Here is a 17,911-nt window from a genome sequence, read left to right on the forward strand (position 1 = left end):
AGAAAAGTGCCATTAACTGAATGTAATGCATTTGGGTGAGCCCCTGAACTAATGACTGAGGAAAAATGTACCAATGAATAAAGAAAATAACATATAAAATCAAGCATGTATGACAGATATATTCCTTAAATAAAAAAAAATAATAATAAGTCTTGCTCTTTTACTTACTTGACATGATTTGCATGTTTTCTCTTATATGTAAGGTAGGAAATTACCTGCTTCATAATTTTATTTAAACAATCCAGGTACTTGTGGATGACAGATCAGTGGCAACATTGATTTGTTTTGCCACAAAGAATTGGACATTACATTTATTAATCTCCACTTTTACCTCCTTTATGTTTTTGTTTGAAAAAGGTATTTTTAAGACAATAACTTGAATTTTTGACATCTGAACTTTTTGTCAACCCTGTTTTAAAATATTCATAAAATCTGCCAATGTCAGGTTTATACCAACAAATAGTGAGTAAGAATACTTCTAAATATTTATTGAAAATCAACTTATTCTCCAAGTATGTGCTTTCAAAGACTGTATTAGAAATTTAGCTACATGTCTCAGTAGCTCTAAAATAATGTATTCCATTTTTTTTGTTGTTTTTTGTTTCTGTAGCACCGAAAAGTGAGAAGCCTCTAGACAAGTCTAAAATTTCCATCAAAACTGCTGGCCTACAACGGTCCCGTTCAGATGCTGGCAGAGATTTTCATGGAGAACACCGTAAGCCCCCTTCAGGTTTGGTCAAACCCTCTGCTGGAGGTTCCTTTGGCTACAAGAAAATGTCAACAGCCACTGGTACCGCTTCAGTTATGACAGCAGGGGGCGCCCATATCCCCGGAAGCTCTGCTACAGTGGGGAAAACACCCAAGTCATCTGGCATCCCTGTCAAGCCTCTAGGTGGAGGAACAAGCTTGGGCAGAAAGAACAGTTTCGATGCTAGCAGCGAGCACGGCTTCCTGGGGCCAAATGCCCGAAACAGCATTCAGTACCGCAGCCTGCCCCGACCAGCCAAATCGAGTGCTCTGAGTGTGATCGGACGCCCAGCGGCACGTCCTGCCAGTGGAACCATTGACCCCACTCTGTTGAGTTTGAAACCTGTACCCATGGCTTCCACAGGGCCCAGGATTAAAGAGTCAAGCGGCTGCAGTGGTAAAATGATGAGCAGAACGAGTACAGGCCCTGTGAACCAGACAGACAGAGAAAAAGAAAAGGAACGGGCCAAGGCCAAGGCTGTGGACTGTGGCTCTCTGAAGGGAGACGACAGCCAGTCAGAGTGTGCAGGAGAGCCAACTGTGAAACTACACGGCCTGAGACGCACAAGCAGCAGCAAATACCCTGAACTGTCCTCTCCCACAACACCAAGGTCTCTCATTAATCTACGTTTTTCTTACTTTTCCTTTTTTTCAAGCCATGGAAGTTTGGCTTGGAATACACAACACTGCTTCGTTGTGTATTAGCACAACAAAGCAGTGTTGGTTTACAGAATAAGTGCTCTAGTTATCTTAATGTCAACAGTAATACCTAACAGCCCTCACTAAAGAATGTATTTAAGGAAAGCTGAGAAGTGGGAGCTAGGTTTTTGTGGATTTATACTGCAGATAACGATAAGTCTTGAAAACAGTCCTACCAAGACTTTGTAAACTGAAACTATAATGAGCTCCCTTAAACACATGATACATTGTTTTAATATCCATCCATTTTCTTACACCCTTGTCCCTAGCAGGGTCGGGAAGGATGCTGGTGCCTATCTCCAGCTAACGTTCCGAGCAAGAGGAACATTTATTCAAACATTTAATATGTCTGAATAAATTATTGAATAAAAACAATAACTAATTTGAGAAAATTGATCATCAACATCAAATAGCAGATTTTTTTTCTCCTTTTTTTGTTTTGACATATTTTGCCTTCCTTTATTCCTAGGATGCTGAATACCAAGTCTCTTGGTCGCCCTCCCAGTTTGGCTCATCTGGACAAGATGAATTCAAACAGTCTTGACTCCTGTGTGACCATCCAGGACCTTCCACCTCCTAAAATACCACCATACTCTAAGCTTCAAGACCTGGCTGCTTCCCACACATCCACCCGTCTTACTCCAAGCCCGGCTCCTGTCCTCCACATTGATTCCCCCACCTATACCAGCGAAAGCCTGAGCTTAAGTGGATCCCCCATGCTCTACCCCAAACTTTCTGGCATGCATCGCAGCTTGGAGTCTCTACCCCTACAGATGAGTGTGCCCTCCAGCATAAGGCTGGTACCACAAAATACGAGCGATAAAGAAGAGAGGGCTTCAGGAACCTGGAGGGGTGGGAGTAGGACGTCACTCAATCTCTCGGATGGGCAAGTTTGCAATTTTTATTTAAAATAGTAGTGTGGTAAAAGATGTTTTCATCAGCTTATCCTGTATTTGTTATTTCCTTACATAAGGATGCAGATTGCAGATGTTGTTACTCTTAATTTCAAATTAATTCAATGTGAAAGCCAAAAAGCTCTCCCAGGATTTTTAGAGTGATCTGAATAAATTTTGTATTAACTGGCTCAGAGTTCACATCTGAGGCCACTGACTATGCCACAGGCACTAAAACAATATTGGCAGAAAGAACCGTATTTGTCCTTGCCACTGATAATTTGCTGTATGCTTGTTTTGTAAAGTAAGCATAAATACAGGGTCCTTGGCAGCCACCAAACCAATCCATTTTGATTTTGTGGGACTTTTAAGACAGCAGAAACTGTGACCTGTCATTTTGAATAAGAGGTAAAAGTTTGGATCCATCACAGAATTGCTGTTCTTTCAAGGTGAAGATCATCCAATTTATTTTCTGGCAAGCAACTGCACATTTAGACAATCGCACATGTGGCTTTTTAAAGTGTATACTTTATTAAATGGCTCAAATGTAGAGGTAGTGATACAAACCAGCAGTATGACTTGGCAGGGTTTCTAATAATATCCAAGAAATATGTGTTGGTAATTGTGATTCTGTAACACAATAACAGTTTTTTGCTGGAAGTAATGCAGAGCAATTTTTTTTACTTTGCTTTTTTTGCAGTGTGCAAACGGACCGGAATACTTTGCCAAAGAAAGGCTTAGAGTGAGTCCAAATAGCATTGCCTGTTTTTAAATTCAGTTTAATATGACATCACTGTTTTCACTTAAAACAACCTTTTTTTAGGCGCTATGGGTCCAGCCTCTCAGACAGCGATGGAAGCAAGCCGGGAAGACGTCACTCTCACACCATAGTGAGCATGACGGAGAGCAACACCCCCCCTCAGCTACCTTCACCCACCCGCCTTCTCCACCCTTCTTCCAGCAAAACTACTCTAACCAACATTGGTGAGTGTGTCTGTTCCAGTTTTGAAAAAAAGATTTCCTAAAACTGTAAGATTATGACGCAAAGAAGATGATAATCTCCTGACTGTAGTCTTTTAGATCAGTTTTGAAACTTATTGAACCATGGTTCTGCCTTTCATTCAGTCATTGGAATAATTGTCTTATACTCAAGTAAAGTCGTGCTTGGTGTGTTTGTGGGATTGAGTTTTATCCTTTTGTTTGCCTGTTTTGCACAATAGTTGCCCCAATTTCATGTGGCACCCCAAGGATATCACGCTCCAACAGCACAGGCCCCTCCAGTGACCCAGCCTGCGATCTGTATGGATCCTCCCCTCTGGGCAGCAGTATGTCTCTGGCTGACCGGCCAAAAAGTATGATGCGATCCGGATCCTTCCGCGAACCAGGAGAGGATGGTGAATGTTCTTGCTTTTCTTCTCTTATGGTTGAATATTTCAACATAAACAGTTTGCTTACATGGCCAAGCAAGATGGAGAGAAGTGTTATATGGTTATTTTAGACTAATAGTGAATTAAATCAAGATTTGGACTAATACATCTTAAAGTTGTAGGTAAAAGACAAGTTTTGCAACACATTCTAATAGTAAAATCTTAAGTGATAGATTATAGTTTGTATTCACATATATTTAATTTACTTTTCCATTGTTTATTTTCTTAAGGTTTGCTACACACAGTGAAAAAATAAGTCAACTCAGATTTATTTATGATTTTAATGTTCATGAAGACAGTCATATTCTTAAATTATTTCTCTGCAGTCATCTGTTCTTAATTACTTGACATGTTTTTATTTTCCAAAACCTTGACATCTCGTTGTCTAAGAGAGAGTTTTTAAGAAAAAAGTTGTTTTGTTTTCTTACTGATTAAATCAGTATCCCTGTGAAAAAAACTGTTAGTTTTTGTATGGGGTAATATCTTTCCTTTGTCTTCTTCAGTGCATGGCTCTGTGCTCTCTTTGGCATCCAATGCTTCATCTAATTATTCTGCGGTGAGTCAACACAGCTGTTTTATATGAATAAAGAACATTTTTATCTATCTTAGCTAAAAAATATATTTGATAGAAAATATCAAATATATTTGATATATATTAGAAAATAGTATTGACTAAGTTTCTTCTTAATTAAATTGGCAACTTCTCACAAGGTTATGTTTTTTCAAAAACTGCTTCATTATAGAATCTTTTCATTAAATAGACAATTAAACGGTAAAGATACGGCCATGTTTTGTTTTACTCTTTAAGGTTTCATATTTGAAATCTTAGAAAAATAGTTATTTTATAATATAAATGTAATTAGACTTAATCCTCAACTCAATCCCCTTTTCTTGTGTTGATGCTTCATAAGAGTGAGGAAAGAATACAAGGAGAGGTAAGGTTCATGTTATATCTCATCTGTGAGACTTGTTGGAATGTGTCCAGTCACCCGACTGTGTTCACAATGTTCCAGGAAGGCCACAGATCTTTATCTCAGCAGCTCATAACTCATTTTGTTTTATCTCTAATATTCTTTGAACTCCAGTACCCTTCCCCAAAATCTAATAAACACAGTCCAGACCCAATACAATTCTCAGTGCATGCTCTCCATACTCACTTTGTAGTTCCTTTCGTGGTGCAATAACCTCAATTTTATGTTGTTTGTATATTGTGGTTGTAAAGTAGTGTGTTTATCCCAATCCACCATTGCATCATCGGGTTCAATATCCAAAATCAAAGCCTTCAATACTTTTGCAGTTTTGACTGATGATCAAGTTGTCTTGCATCTTGGACCTGATAAGATTTTTTTCTGCAGCAAATCCGGAAGTTAAGACGAGAGCTGGAGTCGTCCCAGGAAAAGGTGGCTGACCTGACGATGCAGCTTTCTGCTAACGTATGTACAGTCATTACCTTCTTTTCTAATCACTTTTAGTCAGAAGCAAGTTGACTTGATTTTTTTTTTTTTTTACTTTCCATATGAGATTTTGATAATTGTAAAAATGTATTTCTTTTTTAGTGAATTTCACAGTGGCATAACATATTTCCATTTCTAACTGTTAGAATTAAAAAACCTTTTAACCATTGTTACTCATCTAAATAGAAACACATTTTCACAACCTTTTAACCAGAAGCCTGTTTGTAGCTCTCAGTTTTTAGAATTTTACCTGGAAACCTTTCCACCCTGCTTCTTCATTGTATTATTTCTTTGTTCAGCTTTTAATGCATGAATCCGACTGGTTTAACAGAAACAAACTCAGAATTTCAATAACAAACATATGAAAGAAGAAGTTTTTTTGTTTTGGTATATTTGTTAAAGGGTTGATGGGAGTGTAGGAAGCCCACTTTTGTGTGTGGGTGTGTGTGTGTGTGTGTGTTTTTTTTTATATGACTTGCATAAGATTTTTTTCCCAGATTTAATGCATCTGTCCCTTTCTTTTTACCTTGGCTGTATTGACTGCTGGACTCACTGCTGCCCCCTGCCTGCTTCCCAATGACTCACACCTCTGGATGCTGGGTGTTACAGCTAGGCCAGGTTTGTTAGAGCAAAATACTGTGTTGAACTGTAACTTTCTGTTGGGGTTGTGGTGTGGCATGATGCATCCCATTGGCTGGAGCAACAGCAATAAATTAATTTCCATAATGCATCTGTCTTTTGTCTCTGGACCACCGTTTCAGTGAAGCATCTGCTTTCTAAACTTTAACAGCCTCATTTGTGCTTTTTGCACATTTTTTTGCAACCTTTGTGACATTTTCTTGTTCCTGTTTCCATATAGTACAAGCTGTATTTCCATCTGACTGTGACAAATCTATATTTCATTGTTCTCTAAATCTTTTAGCAGTCATTCAGACTGGAGAAATTATGGTTATGATACGTACCACATAGGTAGAGGAAGAATCCCTCAGGGTTTACTTCTCACTTTAATTCTCAATTGGAGTCTTGTTGCATGTTATTCCACCATTTTTGTTTCCTACCTCCCAATGTCCTGCCTATTGTTTTTTGTTGTTGTTGTTTTTTTTTTTTTTATGAGAATAAGGCATAAAAATCGTGGTGCGCATGGATGTATGATTTACCAGAGTCTAAACATATTTTGATGTTACATTTGTAAATGACAAAAATGTTCTAAGCACTCATACATCAAATTATAAATTAACGATTAATTTTATTTTTTTATGTGTTTCTAGAACGGTAGCAATGTTTAGCCAGAGACCAGCTAAAACTTTAGTTTTTGTAAATTAAGATAAAAACTTTGATTTTAGAAAGTAAGCAGCTGTAGAATTTTACAAATAAATTTGTGTAAACAAATGTAATGGAAACAGAATGCTGGTCTGCTAGTTTTGAATCTGCACAAAAACTACAAGACTCTCATTCTAAGTGAGTTTTAAATTTCTTACTAATTCTGCATGCTATTATCGGCAAGAATCAAGAAACATTTTCCTTCGTTCGTTATGAAGTAACACAAACTTACTCTTCGCCTTCTTTTTGTCATCTGTAGTTTCCTAAATGAGTCAAACTTGCTACATTAGGGTTGACTTCACATTTCTGCTCTGCCTCACCATCATTATCCTAATGTTTGCTTTCAACTCTGACATCATCCACAGCTGTTTGACTGCTACATCCCTTCCTTTCTCCCCCACTTAACCACAGAGAGACATTTGTTTGATGTGCTGACTGAGGTTGCAGACCGATTTTATTCAGCTCATGACTCATACCTATCACCCGTTCCCATCTGCACACACTGTTTCCCTCTGTGGCCGTTCACCTCTCTTTCTTCCTTTTACAGGCTAATCTGGTTGCAGCGTTTGAGCAGAGTCTGGCACTGATGACAGCACGCCTGCAGACACTGTCAGTCTCCTCAGAACAAAAGGTATCTTGTTGGTGTTATGCCACAAATGAGAGTCTGTACATGAGAAAAGTAGTGAATTACTGCACAGGATTTCATTGGAGTGATAAGAAATGTTTTGTTTTTTTACGACATTCTTTTAAATGGTGCTGTAGACATGGAAGAAGCCTTAATCATCACCCCTCCACCGCCACTTTTGGCAGCTAGTATGTTGAAATGCTGAGTTTGCCTTTATCTAAACATTATGCTCTGCTAAGCATCTTTATTCTACTCTCATCTGTCTAAAGCCCATTTCTTACAAATTTTTTGTGGTCCATTTACATACAACTTTGTAAAACTTTGAACCCGATGTGTTCAGTATTTTATAGTTTGTACGATCAGGGTCTATAACATTCTGTCTTGTGTAAAGTCAGAGATGTAGCTGTAAAGTTTATCCAGGAAAATAGGTGAGGGTCAAAGTTTACATGGCAGAATAATTCATGTTGTCGTCAACTACTTAGCACAATCTAAAAACCTGAGCGAGAACCTGACTGCTACTCTTCAGCTCAAAACAAACTCTGTTCAGCCAGTCAGCTACTGTGACCTGACATTGTTTTCTTTCTGCAGGACTCCGAGCTCACTGAATTGAAACAGACCATTGAGGTTTTAAAAGCCAAAAATACAGAAGCACAAGAAATCATTCAAACTGCTCTCAGCAACCCAGAAATCACACCTAAAGGTACATAGTGTCATTCCTTATGTAAACCCTTCCACATGTGTTTTTTGGAGTATGAACAGATTGTTTTACCTGCTGTTACCCAGAGCTGCTGATAAATCGACAAAATTCATCAGAGAGCATCTCTAGTCTCACAAGCACTACAAGCCATTCGAGCATGGGAAGTCTCAAGGAGCAGGAGGCCAAGAAGAAGAAAAAGAAGAGCTGGGTGAGGAAATAACAGCACAAACGTAAATCAGTATTAAGCTATAAGATTTCAAGAAGCCTGAGGTTACATAAATTATATGTTTCTTTTTTTTAACTTTTGCATAAAAGACTATTTTATTCAGGTGATGAGATGAAGTGTTTTTTTTTTTTCAAAAAAAGGTGTCTTGAATGATTCATAGCCAAGTGTATCAGCAATATAAAATAAAATTCAAATGATTATGTTGTTGTTTTTTTTTTTTTTTTTATCAATTCTGCATTATTTCTACCATATGTCCAGTGAAATACTTGCAATTATAGTCATTCCAAGAAAACCAGTCTGAAATAAAGGTGAAAGCATAAAAATGTTTTGAATTGAAGTATAACTTTTCTAGGTTGTAAAACAATCCAACAGACATGATTGGCCCAGACTTTGCATAAAAGAGTTTCAGGAAGATAATTCTATGATAATTATGCTAACAAGACACAATGAGGGAGAAACAGAAATAACAAATTATATTAAATAAGCAAAGCCTGCAGGAAAAGTTATACTTGAAAGAACAGATACTTCTACAAAAATAATAATGACGGAATCTGCCAACAAAAGCAGAGAACCATAAAACTAGGTTGGATTGAAAGGCAAAACCTGGTAAATGTGAACAAATTTGAAAAAAGCTGACTGACTCCTAAAAAAATATACATCTTAGAAACCAGAACAAGAAAACAATCAAGCACAAAAGCATTTCGAAGGTGACTATAGAAACCAGACAATGATCCTGCATTATCATGCATGCTTTTAATTCTCCTCCTTTTTTTATCCACATGGTATTAAGTATGACTCTATTCTCTCCTTCATGCCCCCTTTTTTATTTTAGGTTTTTGAGGTGAGTGATGGTGAAACCTTAAACAATATCTATACCTGCATGTTTTTAATGAGTCATACTTAGGAAATGTTTGTACACTTGTGTTTGCATTTTATTTACTCATTAAGCTCCTCATAATATCATCTCATTGCATAATCTGACATAATACATACAGTCTGCATGTATTTCAACTTTTTTTTGAAGGATTTTAGACATACATTTTTCATAGACACCAATTTTATAGCAGACATTATCAACATCTACAGTACATCAGCTGTGAATCATTCATTTCAATTTACCCATCATTTTCTCAGATCTCACACATGTAAAAGAGAGCTTTTATTAAATTGCTTTCAAAAGTTAACCTGGAAGCCATTTTTCATGTAATACTACCAGATTTCACATTTTTGGTTGTTTTTAGTGTTTTAAAAACCATTGCACATGCTGATCTGAGTTCCTACCTTCTCTAACCAGCTGCGTAGCTCCTTCAACAAAGCTTTCAGTAAGAAAGGCTCAAAGTCGGGGCCATATGCTGACATCGAAGAGATCGCTACTCCAGAGTCTTCTGCACCTTCTTCCCCAAAGGTCAACATTCCTGGAGATAGCCCTCTAATAAAATCCTCTGCCTCTTCCTCATTGGCAGGGTAAGCCTCCATAAACTATTAATTCTTGATGTTTTTTTTTTTAGTATTTTCAATCTGCTTGGTTTTTCTAGTATCTTTAGTGATGTAATCTTTTGTTGTTCAGACTCTGTGAAGGAGATGATGTGGAGGATGATAAAGTTGTAACAGAACTGCGCTCAGAGCTGTGGGAGAAGGAGCGGAAGCTGACAGACATCCGCCTGGAGGCTTTAAGCTCTGCACATCAGCTGGAGCAGCTGCAGGAGGCCATGACCAACATGCAGGTATGTGCTTGTATATTTATGAATTTTTTATGCTGAATACGTAAATATTTAAGTATTCACTACAACCAGAAAGCTTCAGAGTATCTTTGCAAGTATTCACAGCACATTTTTTAAAATACCTGTCCTGAAATGGTTGCGATTTTGTTTTTGCAGATGACAGTGGAGAACCTGAAGACTGAGAACGATAAGCTGAAGACAGGTAGTCTGTCTCCCTGTCCGTCTCCTGGACCCTCCAGCTCTGTGTCCCAGTCCTCGGGTCTCACAGCTCTGGGGAGTTCATCCCCCCGTCAGTCAGTTGCCATGCACATGCCCAAAAGCTACAGCAGAGGGCTGAGTGAGGGGAGCAGCTCAGGTACAGTCCAGTCTCTGACAGGAAGAGTAAAAATAGAACAGGGTTAGGGATAACTAGGCCTAGCATGTAAGGAATAGTGATAGACTGGACAACTTAAAAAAAAATACCTCTGAAAAAATTCTATATCCTAGAATCTAAGTGCAGCTAATATAAGTTTAAAGCTTATGGAAAATTATTTTCTTTCAAAGTTGAAGGTCCTTATTAAAACATTGTGAAGAGCAACAGTAATTCACCAATTTGTTTACTATTTTTAATTTAAAAAATGTTTTCTGATTTTTCTTAGCTGTTGAGTTTGAGTTCTGCTTTTTTTCTGTTATTTTTACTCCTTAGCAGATGTCCACTCTGCTGATTCGCTCAGCCTTTCCTCACAGAGAGATGACCACCGTGTCAAAGTGGTTGTTTGTGTGGCGGATTTACGGGTTTTTAAAGATGTGAGCACATTGTTCTTTCACTTTAAGTCATTTTTTTATGAATAATTATATATTCTGTGACACCTAATACTTGCACTTTGACTCAACAGGAGGCTAAACCGCAGGATTTTTTCATTGGTACTGTCAGGGTGAATGGCAGGATGGACTGGGTCATGTTGGATTCTGCTGTCAGCCAGGCTTTCAAAGTGAGATACTGTGTTCAGAAATTGCATTTTAGGTTTTCGCTATTTAAAAAAAGGCATTTGTCTGGACAAGGATGTCCAAACATAGTTGAGTTCGTAGGACGACTAGTCCTGGGATAAATCAAATTTTTGTCAGTAACAGTCAACCTAATTGTAACAAGTGTTGAAACCTATCTGTAAAGAAGTGCTTTTTTATTTAAACTGAAATATCTTTTTGGTGTGTTTTTTATGGATTTGATTCCAGGTCTATATAGCCAAAATGGACCCCATCTCCAGCCTGGGTCTTTCTACAGACTCAGTCTACAGTTACAGCATGGGCCACATTAAACGAGTGCTGGGAGGCGAAGCTCCTGAGACACAGCCATCTCGTTGCATGTCACGAGGCCCCAGCAGCATCACTGTGGCACTAAAAGGTCTGCAGAGTTGATCAACTCATGATTTCCAACATAAAAACCATTAATTATTTTTCAACAGCTCTGAATTTGAATTGGAATTATTATGCAGTGTTTAAACTCAAAATGCAAATTCTCCTTTAGATTTGCCCCACCAAAAAAACATGGGTTTGTAGTCCTTCCTTCTCCATGTTTGCAGGTTTGGTAGGTGAGCTGTACTGTTAGCAGCAGTGCAGGCAGACCTTTGAGCAACATGATCTTAGTGCTGTCAGATCCTCTTGGTCAACCAGCCTCAGACACATGGGCCCCAAAGAAGTGTAAAGCGGATCCCTCCCCTGCAGCCTGGGGGTTGGGCGTGCAGACTTCCCACACTTGAACCAAAGTTATTTTCAGAGTGAAGTGCTTGAGCTTAGTGAGGCTTATGAAGGACATGTGAGGTGATAAAAATCTATCTTCAAAACATCACTCTGCCAAAGAACGACCTGTTGAAATACATATTCCATGTGTTAAAAATTTCAGCCGAAGTTTAAAGCTACACTTTATCATCCCTCTTTTATGTTTTTCACACAGTTAATAGGCAGTAATCAGCTGAATTGTTTATCGCAGCAGTTCTTTATCAGGTCATTCTCGCTTCCTCTCATTAAAATGCAGGTTTAAAGGAGAAGTGTGTGGACAGCCTTGTGTTTGAAACTCTCATCCCTAAACCCATGATGCAACATTACATCAGTCTTCTACTCAAACATCGCCGTCTCATCCTGTCTGGACCGAGCGGGACGGGAAAGTCTTACCTAGCTTCCCGGTTGGCCGAGTACCTGGTGGACCGCAGTGCTCGTGAAATCACAGACGGGATTGTGATCACTTTCAACATGCACCGGCAGTCATGCAAGGTAACAGAGACTGATGTTTTATTATGATCAATATGTCATTAAGGTTATTTGGTCTGACAAGGTGTCATTTTCACCATTGTTTTTACCCAGGATCTACAGCTTTATCTTTCCAACTTGGCCAATCAAATAGATCGGGAAACCAGTTCATCAGAAATCCCATTGGTGGTTATTTTAGATGACATTCATGATCCGGTTTCCATCAGTGAACTTGTTAATGGTGCTCTAACCTGCAAATATCACAAATGGTAAAAATTTGTGATAAATTTGTGATACTGAAATCATATTCAGAGATTATGTTGAAATGATTTTACATCTGTAACTTTGTCTGTGCGTTTAGTCCCTACATTATTGGAACCAGCAATCAGCCAGTGAAGATGACGGCAAACCACAGCCTGCATCTAAGCTTCAGGTTGGTTTTAGATGAAAGCTTGATAAAGATAAAGAATATCCTTTTCATAATGTTGTAGACCACATATATCAAGTCTGACATTATAACATCTTGGTCTCTACTTTTACTTGCATTCATGTAATTTCTTGCTTTTCTATTTGTGCAAAATTATCTTACTAGTTTTCGTTCTGTGAAATATTTGTGCACATTTTTTTGTTGTTGTTTCAGAATGGTGACCTTTTCCAACAACGTGGAACCAGCTAATGGCTTCCTCACACGGTATTTGCACCGGAAGCTGATGGAGTCAGAAGATGAAAGGAGCTCAAACAACGAAGACCTCATCAGGGTTTTAGACTGGGTTCCTAAACTGTGGTATCATTTGCACACCTTCCTTGAGAAGCACAGCACATCAGACTTTCTCATTGGTATGGAAAACACAAAAAAGAAAACCCCTATTATAACTTTTTCTTCGGCAATTATGTGTGTGATTTATATGTCTTCTCTTCTTTTTTGACTTCTCTTCAGGCCCTTGCTTTTTCCTGTCTTGCCCAGTTTCAGTTGATGAATTTCGGTCTTGGTTCATTGATCTGTGGAACCACTCTATTATTCCATACCTGCAAGAAGGAGCAAAAGATGGTGTCAAGGTAAGATATCTTCACACATGAGGAATTTTCTGAAGTAGGATATTTAGCACTGCTGGGATCAGAGCACCAGCACAGCAGGCATATGAAGGAAGAGTATGCTAAATTAAATTATTTTAAGGCTATAAGCCCACCAATATTTCAAACTATTAAAATGAGGCTGAAGTATTAATTATTGACCTTGGCACTGGGTGATCATTATCACATATTTAAAGTAGAATAATAGATTTCTGTAATTTCCCCAGGGTTAGCTTTTTGACAACACATTAATTAAAATGGAAATAATGTAAAAAAGAAAGAGCTAGTAGATGCTGAACTCAATGGATTTGTTAGTAATTCAACTAACACATACTATCTATTTTCCACTGATTAGAAGTAAAGCAAGCAAAAATAAACATGCATTACACTGAAAAAGCAAATGAAGCCCACTTGCTAATTTAGTGAGCTTGTAAATATCAGAAAAAAACAAATGGTACATCCGTTTACCACTTGTCTAGATAATCCAAATATCTATGGATTTGTCACAATGCAGTGATATTCTTAAAGAAAGTTACTAAGGGACGTGTTGCAAAGTGTGTACTGGAAACAAAAACGGTTATTAATGGCAGTTCTGAATGTGTTGCCAGTCCACTGACCCAGTTGGACAAACTTTCTTAACGGGTTCTTCTAAGGTCCATCCTGGTAGATGCAGAAAGCTTGCATCTTTCTGCAGTGAATGTGCAGTAAAAGTGCTGTCTGGATGCCAAGATCCACACCAATGAGTAAAAGGACAGATTTACAGATTGGGTTGCCACGCAAATCAGTATTTTGATTTAAAGATAATCATGAATTTATCATACAGTGAATTTCTACATTAACTATGTATATTGACAGACATTGAGACAAAACCTTTTTTTGAACATAACAACAAAAAAACATAAAATAACTTCATTTTGAAGCTTGTGATTATCACTGACGTAGTTCGACCTAAAAGTTCTGCAAGAACATTTTGAAGAGAGAGAGACCTGTAGTTTTTATAGATAAAAGTTGAAATCTGGTGTGTATGTGTGGGTTGTCTTGGAGCATAATTTCCTTCTGTCAGCCAGGACAGATAACTATCCCCAAGCCGAGTATTTCCTCAATTCAGTGTTACGCTTTTTATTGTGCTGCCCAGCACTCCTCTTTATGAAACTGCAGCACTGCAGAGAACAGCAGTATACTAGACAAAGATGCAGAGAAACTGCTGAACAATGACATATAGTGATGTTCATTAGGCTGCACAGAAAAAAACCCCACCAGATCCTACAAATTATCTGCTATTTTTAAAGTCTTTGACCTCTTTTATTTCAGTACAGTTTGTCTTTCAGTGATGACTTCATGCCTTACATTGCATTTCTGGGTGTTTGCACCTCTTCAGGTTCATGGCCAGAAGGCAGTATGGGAGGACCCGGTGGAGTGGGTGAGGGGCACCTTGCCATGGCCGTCCGCCCAGCAGGACCAGGCGAAGCTATTCCATCTACCTCCTCCCAGCATCAGCTCTAGTAGCCCATGTCAGTCCAGTGAGGAGAGGCCTCACAAAGAAACTCCGTCCAGCTCTATGGAATCTGATCCTCTGGTAGGAAAGAATGTGACATGTTATGAACTTTGTGTCACTTTTTTGATATGCATTCTTGTTTCTGAATTATTTCCTTTTTTGCAGATGGCAATGCTTCTGAAACTTCAAGAGGCTGCTAACTACATTGAATCTCCAGATAAAGAAGATCTGCCTAAGCTCTGAACAGATAACTCAGACTTAATGACCCACCAGTAAAGATTTTACTTTATTTTATGTGTTTCACTGTGTCGGAGCACTGTGTGATCTGGAAGAAATGGACTTTGGGAAATGATTTTGAAGAGAGTTTAACTATCATTACCATAGAGAGTTGATGAAACTTTTCAATTTAGACTCAGATTATTAAAACACATGCATATATGAACACTGAAGCTCTAATAAATAGAAAGCTATATTCTGTAACAAGACTATGTATAACAATTTACCACCACATTTGCCCTAAGTACTATTAGATTGGTGCTAACTGTTTACGCTGAAATCCATTGGTGTTTGCACCAAATCAGGGGATTCCTACAAAAAACATGCACCGTCCGTCCTGTTTTCTCCTTAAGTGCATCCTGGGATAGTGAGTTCTCATCAGATGACTCTTACCTTAATAGCATTGACCTTGTTTTGGAAAAGAGTATGACAGCATGACAGACACTACTGTTAAACGCAAAAGTCTTTGGTACATATCTACTGTATACAGAAAGCCTTTGAAGGCCAATTCTTAATACATATGCAATCTTGAACTTTACAACTCCAGCAGGTAAACAATGCCTTAACAGCAGAGATGTTCATGTCACCTCAACCTAAGCAGAGTTTACTGGTGCTTTCATCAATATTATTACCACTGTTCAGTCAGGAATTCTTTATTTCCCCAAGTTCCTATATATTGTAGTTTCAGTTCATCATTATAATTTTATAATGAAAATGATTAAACTTTTTTTTTTATTATTTCATAGGAATACATTGCTGTCATACTCTTTTATATAAAACTGAGCTTAAATATAGATGTGATTTAATTGCTCCACTTTTATGAAGCACTTAACAGAGTTTTATTTCATAGAAGACAAGCAGTGCCACTAAGGTTGCCATAAATATCAGGTATGAGATACTTACTACACAGGGATAACATAAGATAAGAAGCACTGTTTGATCAAAACAAATAAGTGAATGCTCACTGTATCCAATTTAGATTGTAATTTATCTTCAAAAGAGCACATTTGTTTCAAATGTTCCCCATGACATTGTGTATATAATGTGTACAATCAGGCTGTGTTGCCGTTTATTTATCTGCATTAGTTGGTGCAAAAAATCTAATATACTGAACCAAATATTTTACTTTAACTTTGCATATTGACTGTCAACTTAGTTTAAGTTCAGCTATGAATGTTTATGAAACACTTAAGTGTACAATAATATCATGTAGTAGGTGCTCTTCAAAGAAGCCTTATCAAAGTACTTCAAAACACGTTTAACAATGGCTGAGCAGAGCGACTCTAAAGCTGCACATGGTGAATTCATCCACCACAGTTGTTACACTTTACAAACTGAACAGTCTCTCACCAGTCATGCACATTAGTATCGGTTAGATTTGTATGATGCTTTAAAAAAAAAAAGGCCCCAAAATGTTTTAGGATTGTATTGCAGAGTAGGTTAGCAAAATGTTAAATGGAAATATGACTTTACATGTTAAATAGTGTTGAAGACGTTCTGAAGTAACTTGAGACAATGTGTCATGTGTACCCTCTTCAATGTCGTACAGTATTCTTCTGAGAATAATCTGGGTACGCGACACAGCAAAATAGTGATTTATAGACACAGACATAAACTTTATTAGGTGCTCGATGTAGAATTGTGTAAAGAGGTCCTTATGAAGTACATGAAATGTAGGATATATGGTTGTGCAATATCCATCATCCCAAACTGACCATTATTTTAGCTGATTGAATGTTGGACAACTTTAATGACAGCAGGATAAGGAAGTGTAACCATTTAGATTGTGTTTCTGCTGCTTTGGCTGGTACAAATTATTTGATTGAAGAGAAAACAATACCAGTTAGCTTCATTGCTGTAAATATTCCAGGTATCAAATGGCCAGTGGCCACACTCCAACCCGTTTCTGCAGGTTGACTAAAGCCATCAGGTCCAGCTTTTCATCTCATTTTCTGGTTGTTGTGCCTGTTGCTCTGTATAAACTGTGATTTGTGTTTGCTTACTGGTGTATCAGGACTATGCAGCAACTTCTACTGGTGTTGGCAATTGGCAGAGGTCTTAACTTCACATGCAGTTAGTTGCTTTGTGCTCTCATCTAGTCTTTCCTAAGTTCCTGATTTAGATCAAAATGCATCACAAGAAAACAAGTGATAAAAGTTTGTTTCAGCCAGTCAGACATAGCCTTAAAGTAGTTGGAATTTAAAGACGGGGTTCATAAGATAGGTAAGAATTGTAAGCTGTTTGATACATTTTATGTTTGTGAATGACAAGAAGAAGAAGAAATGTAACTTAAGCTATGAATTGTCAAAGACAATTTAAGATCAAACTGAGCCTAAATCAGTTCTAAATCTGATTTCTTAGGCCAATACAGGTTGCTGAATAGTCATATTTTTGCAAAGCTTGTTGTGGACTAAACTAAGATTTAAAAAAAGCTATGCTGTTTGTAATGTCACGGATGTGCATATGTTAAGGGTTCATAGGTGTTGTAAATGCATGTAAACTTGCCGTGTGATGAGACAAAAAAGTTCACCTTACCATATACTTTAGAAAAAAAATCATTAGACGTTTTCTTTTTTAAAATACTCAAATATTTGATATTTCTTTTTTTAAATAATCCTTTGTAAAACTTGATTTATCTACTTTGTACAGGACATCGATGTAAAGACTGTAAATACAGTTGGTCAACATTCTGGATGCAGCAACAATCGTTGAGGTGGAAAAAGAAAGCATACTATAGAAAAATATATTTGATCAGAGCTGGGTCCAATAGATGGATAAATGGTGCTCCTGAAGGCTTTCATCCACTCATCACTGTTTGTTGGCATTTAATAAAATACATGTCATATTTATTTCTTGTCCTAATGTGTGCATTTTGACTCCAAAAACATTATAGGTAAAGTACTTGGATAGATCTGATTTTATTTGCAGATAAAATTTATTTATATAGGTTGTCTCTGAGATCTAAAATCTCATTTAGAAGAGAAATCTGTTTTGATAAAATACAGCAACTAGTAATGAATGTAAACTTTATCAGGCA

General features: G+C 37.6%; 1 protein-coding gene across 3 annotated transcripts in view; it reads left to right on the top strand.

Annotated features, from left to right (window-relative positions):
* nav1b (neuron navigator 1b) overlaps window positions 1-17,723 on the top strand; it is a 42,684-nt gene extending 24,961 nt beyond the window's left edge. For 2 of the 3 annotated variants that reach the window (XM_028001783.1, XM_028001785.1), the window contains 26 exons: window positions 611-1,358; window positions 1,916-2,332; window positions 3,040-3,081; window positions 3,163-3,323; window positions 3,560-3,733; window positions 4,270-4,322; window positions 4,678-4,701; window positions 5,122-5,199; window positions 5,830-5,838; window positions 7,088-7,171; window positions 7,754-7,865; window positions 7,949-8,070; window positions 8,921-8,929; window positions 9,383-9,552; window positions 9,656-9,812; window positions 9,966-10,164; window positions 10,495-10,595; window positions 10,685-10,780; window positions 11,022-11,190; window positions 11,821-12,056; window positions 12,147-12,301; window positions 12,394-12,465; window positions 12,673-12,869; window positions 12,970-13,088; window positions 14,482-14,679; window positions 14,764-17,723. In XM_028001783.1, the coding sequence (XP_027857584.1) occupies window positions 611-1,358; window positions 1,916-2,332; window positions 3,040-3,081; window positions 3,163-3,323; window positions 3,560-3,733; window positions 4,270-4,322; window positions 4,678-4,701; window positions 5,122-5,199; window positions 5,830-5,838; window positions 7,088-7,171; window positions 7,754-7,865; window positions 7,949-8,070; window positions 8,921-8,929; window positions 9,383-9,552; window positions 9,656-9,812; window positions 9,966-10,164; window positions 10,495-10,595; window positions 10,685-10,780; window positions 11,022-11,190; window positions 11,821-12,056; window positions 12,147-12,301; window positions 12,394-12,465; window positions 12,673-12,869; window positions 12,970-13,088; window positions 14,482-14,679; window positions 14,764-14,841 (3,980 nt within the window). In that variant the 3' untranslated portion in view covers window positions 14,842-17,723. The remainder of the gene's footprint in view (window positions 1-610; window positions 1,359-1,915; window positions 2,333-3,039; window positions 3,082-3,162; window positions 3,324-3,559; window positions 3,734-4,269; window positions 4,323-4,677; window positions 4,702-5,121; window positions 5,200-5,829; window positions 5,839-7,087; window positions 7,172-7,753; window positions 7,866-7,948; window positions 8,071-8,920; window positions 8,930-9,382; window positions 9,553-9,655; window positions 9,813-9,965; window positions 10,165-10,494; window positions 10,596-10,684; window positions 10,781-11,021; window positions 11,191-11,820; window positions 12,057-12,146; window positions 12,302-12,393; window positions 12,466-12,672; window positions 12,870-12,969; window positions 13,089-14,481; window positions 14,680-14,763) is intronic. The other variant, XM_028001784.1, reaches the window with a different exon arrangement.
* The last annotated feature ends 188 nt before the right edge of the window (window positions 17,724-17,911 follow it).

Source organism: Xiphophorus couchianus, chromosome 20 (assembly GCF_001444195.1).
Source record: "Xiphophorus couchianus chromosome 20, X_couchianus-1.0, whole genome shotgun sequence".
Lineage (NCBI taxonomy): Eukaryota > Metazoa > Chordata > Actinopteri > Cyprinodontiformes > Poeciliidae > Xiphophorus > Xiphophorus couchianus.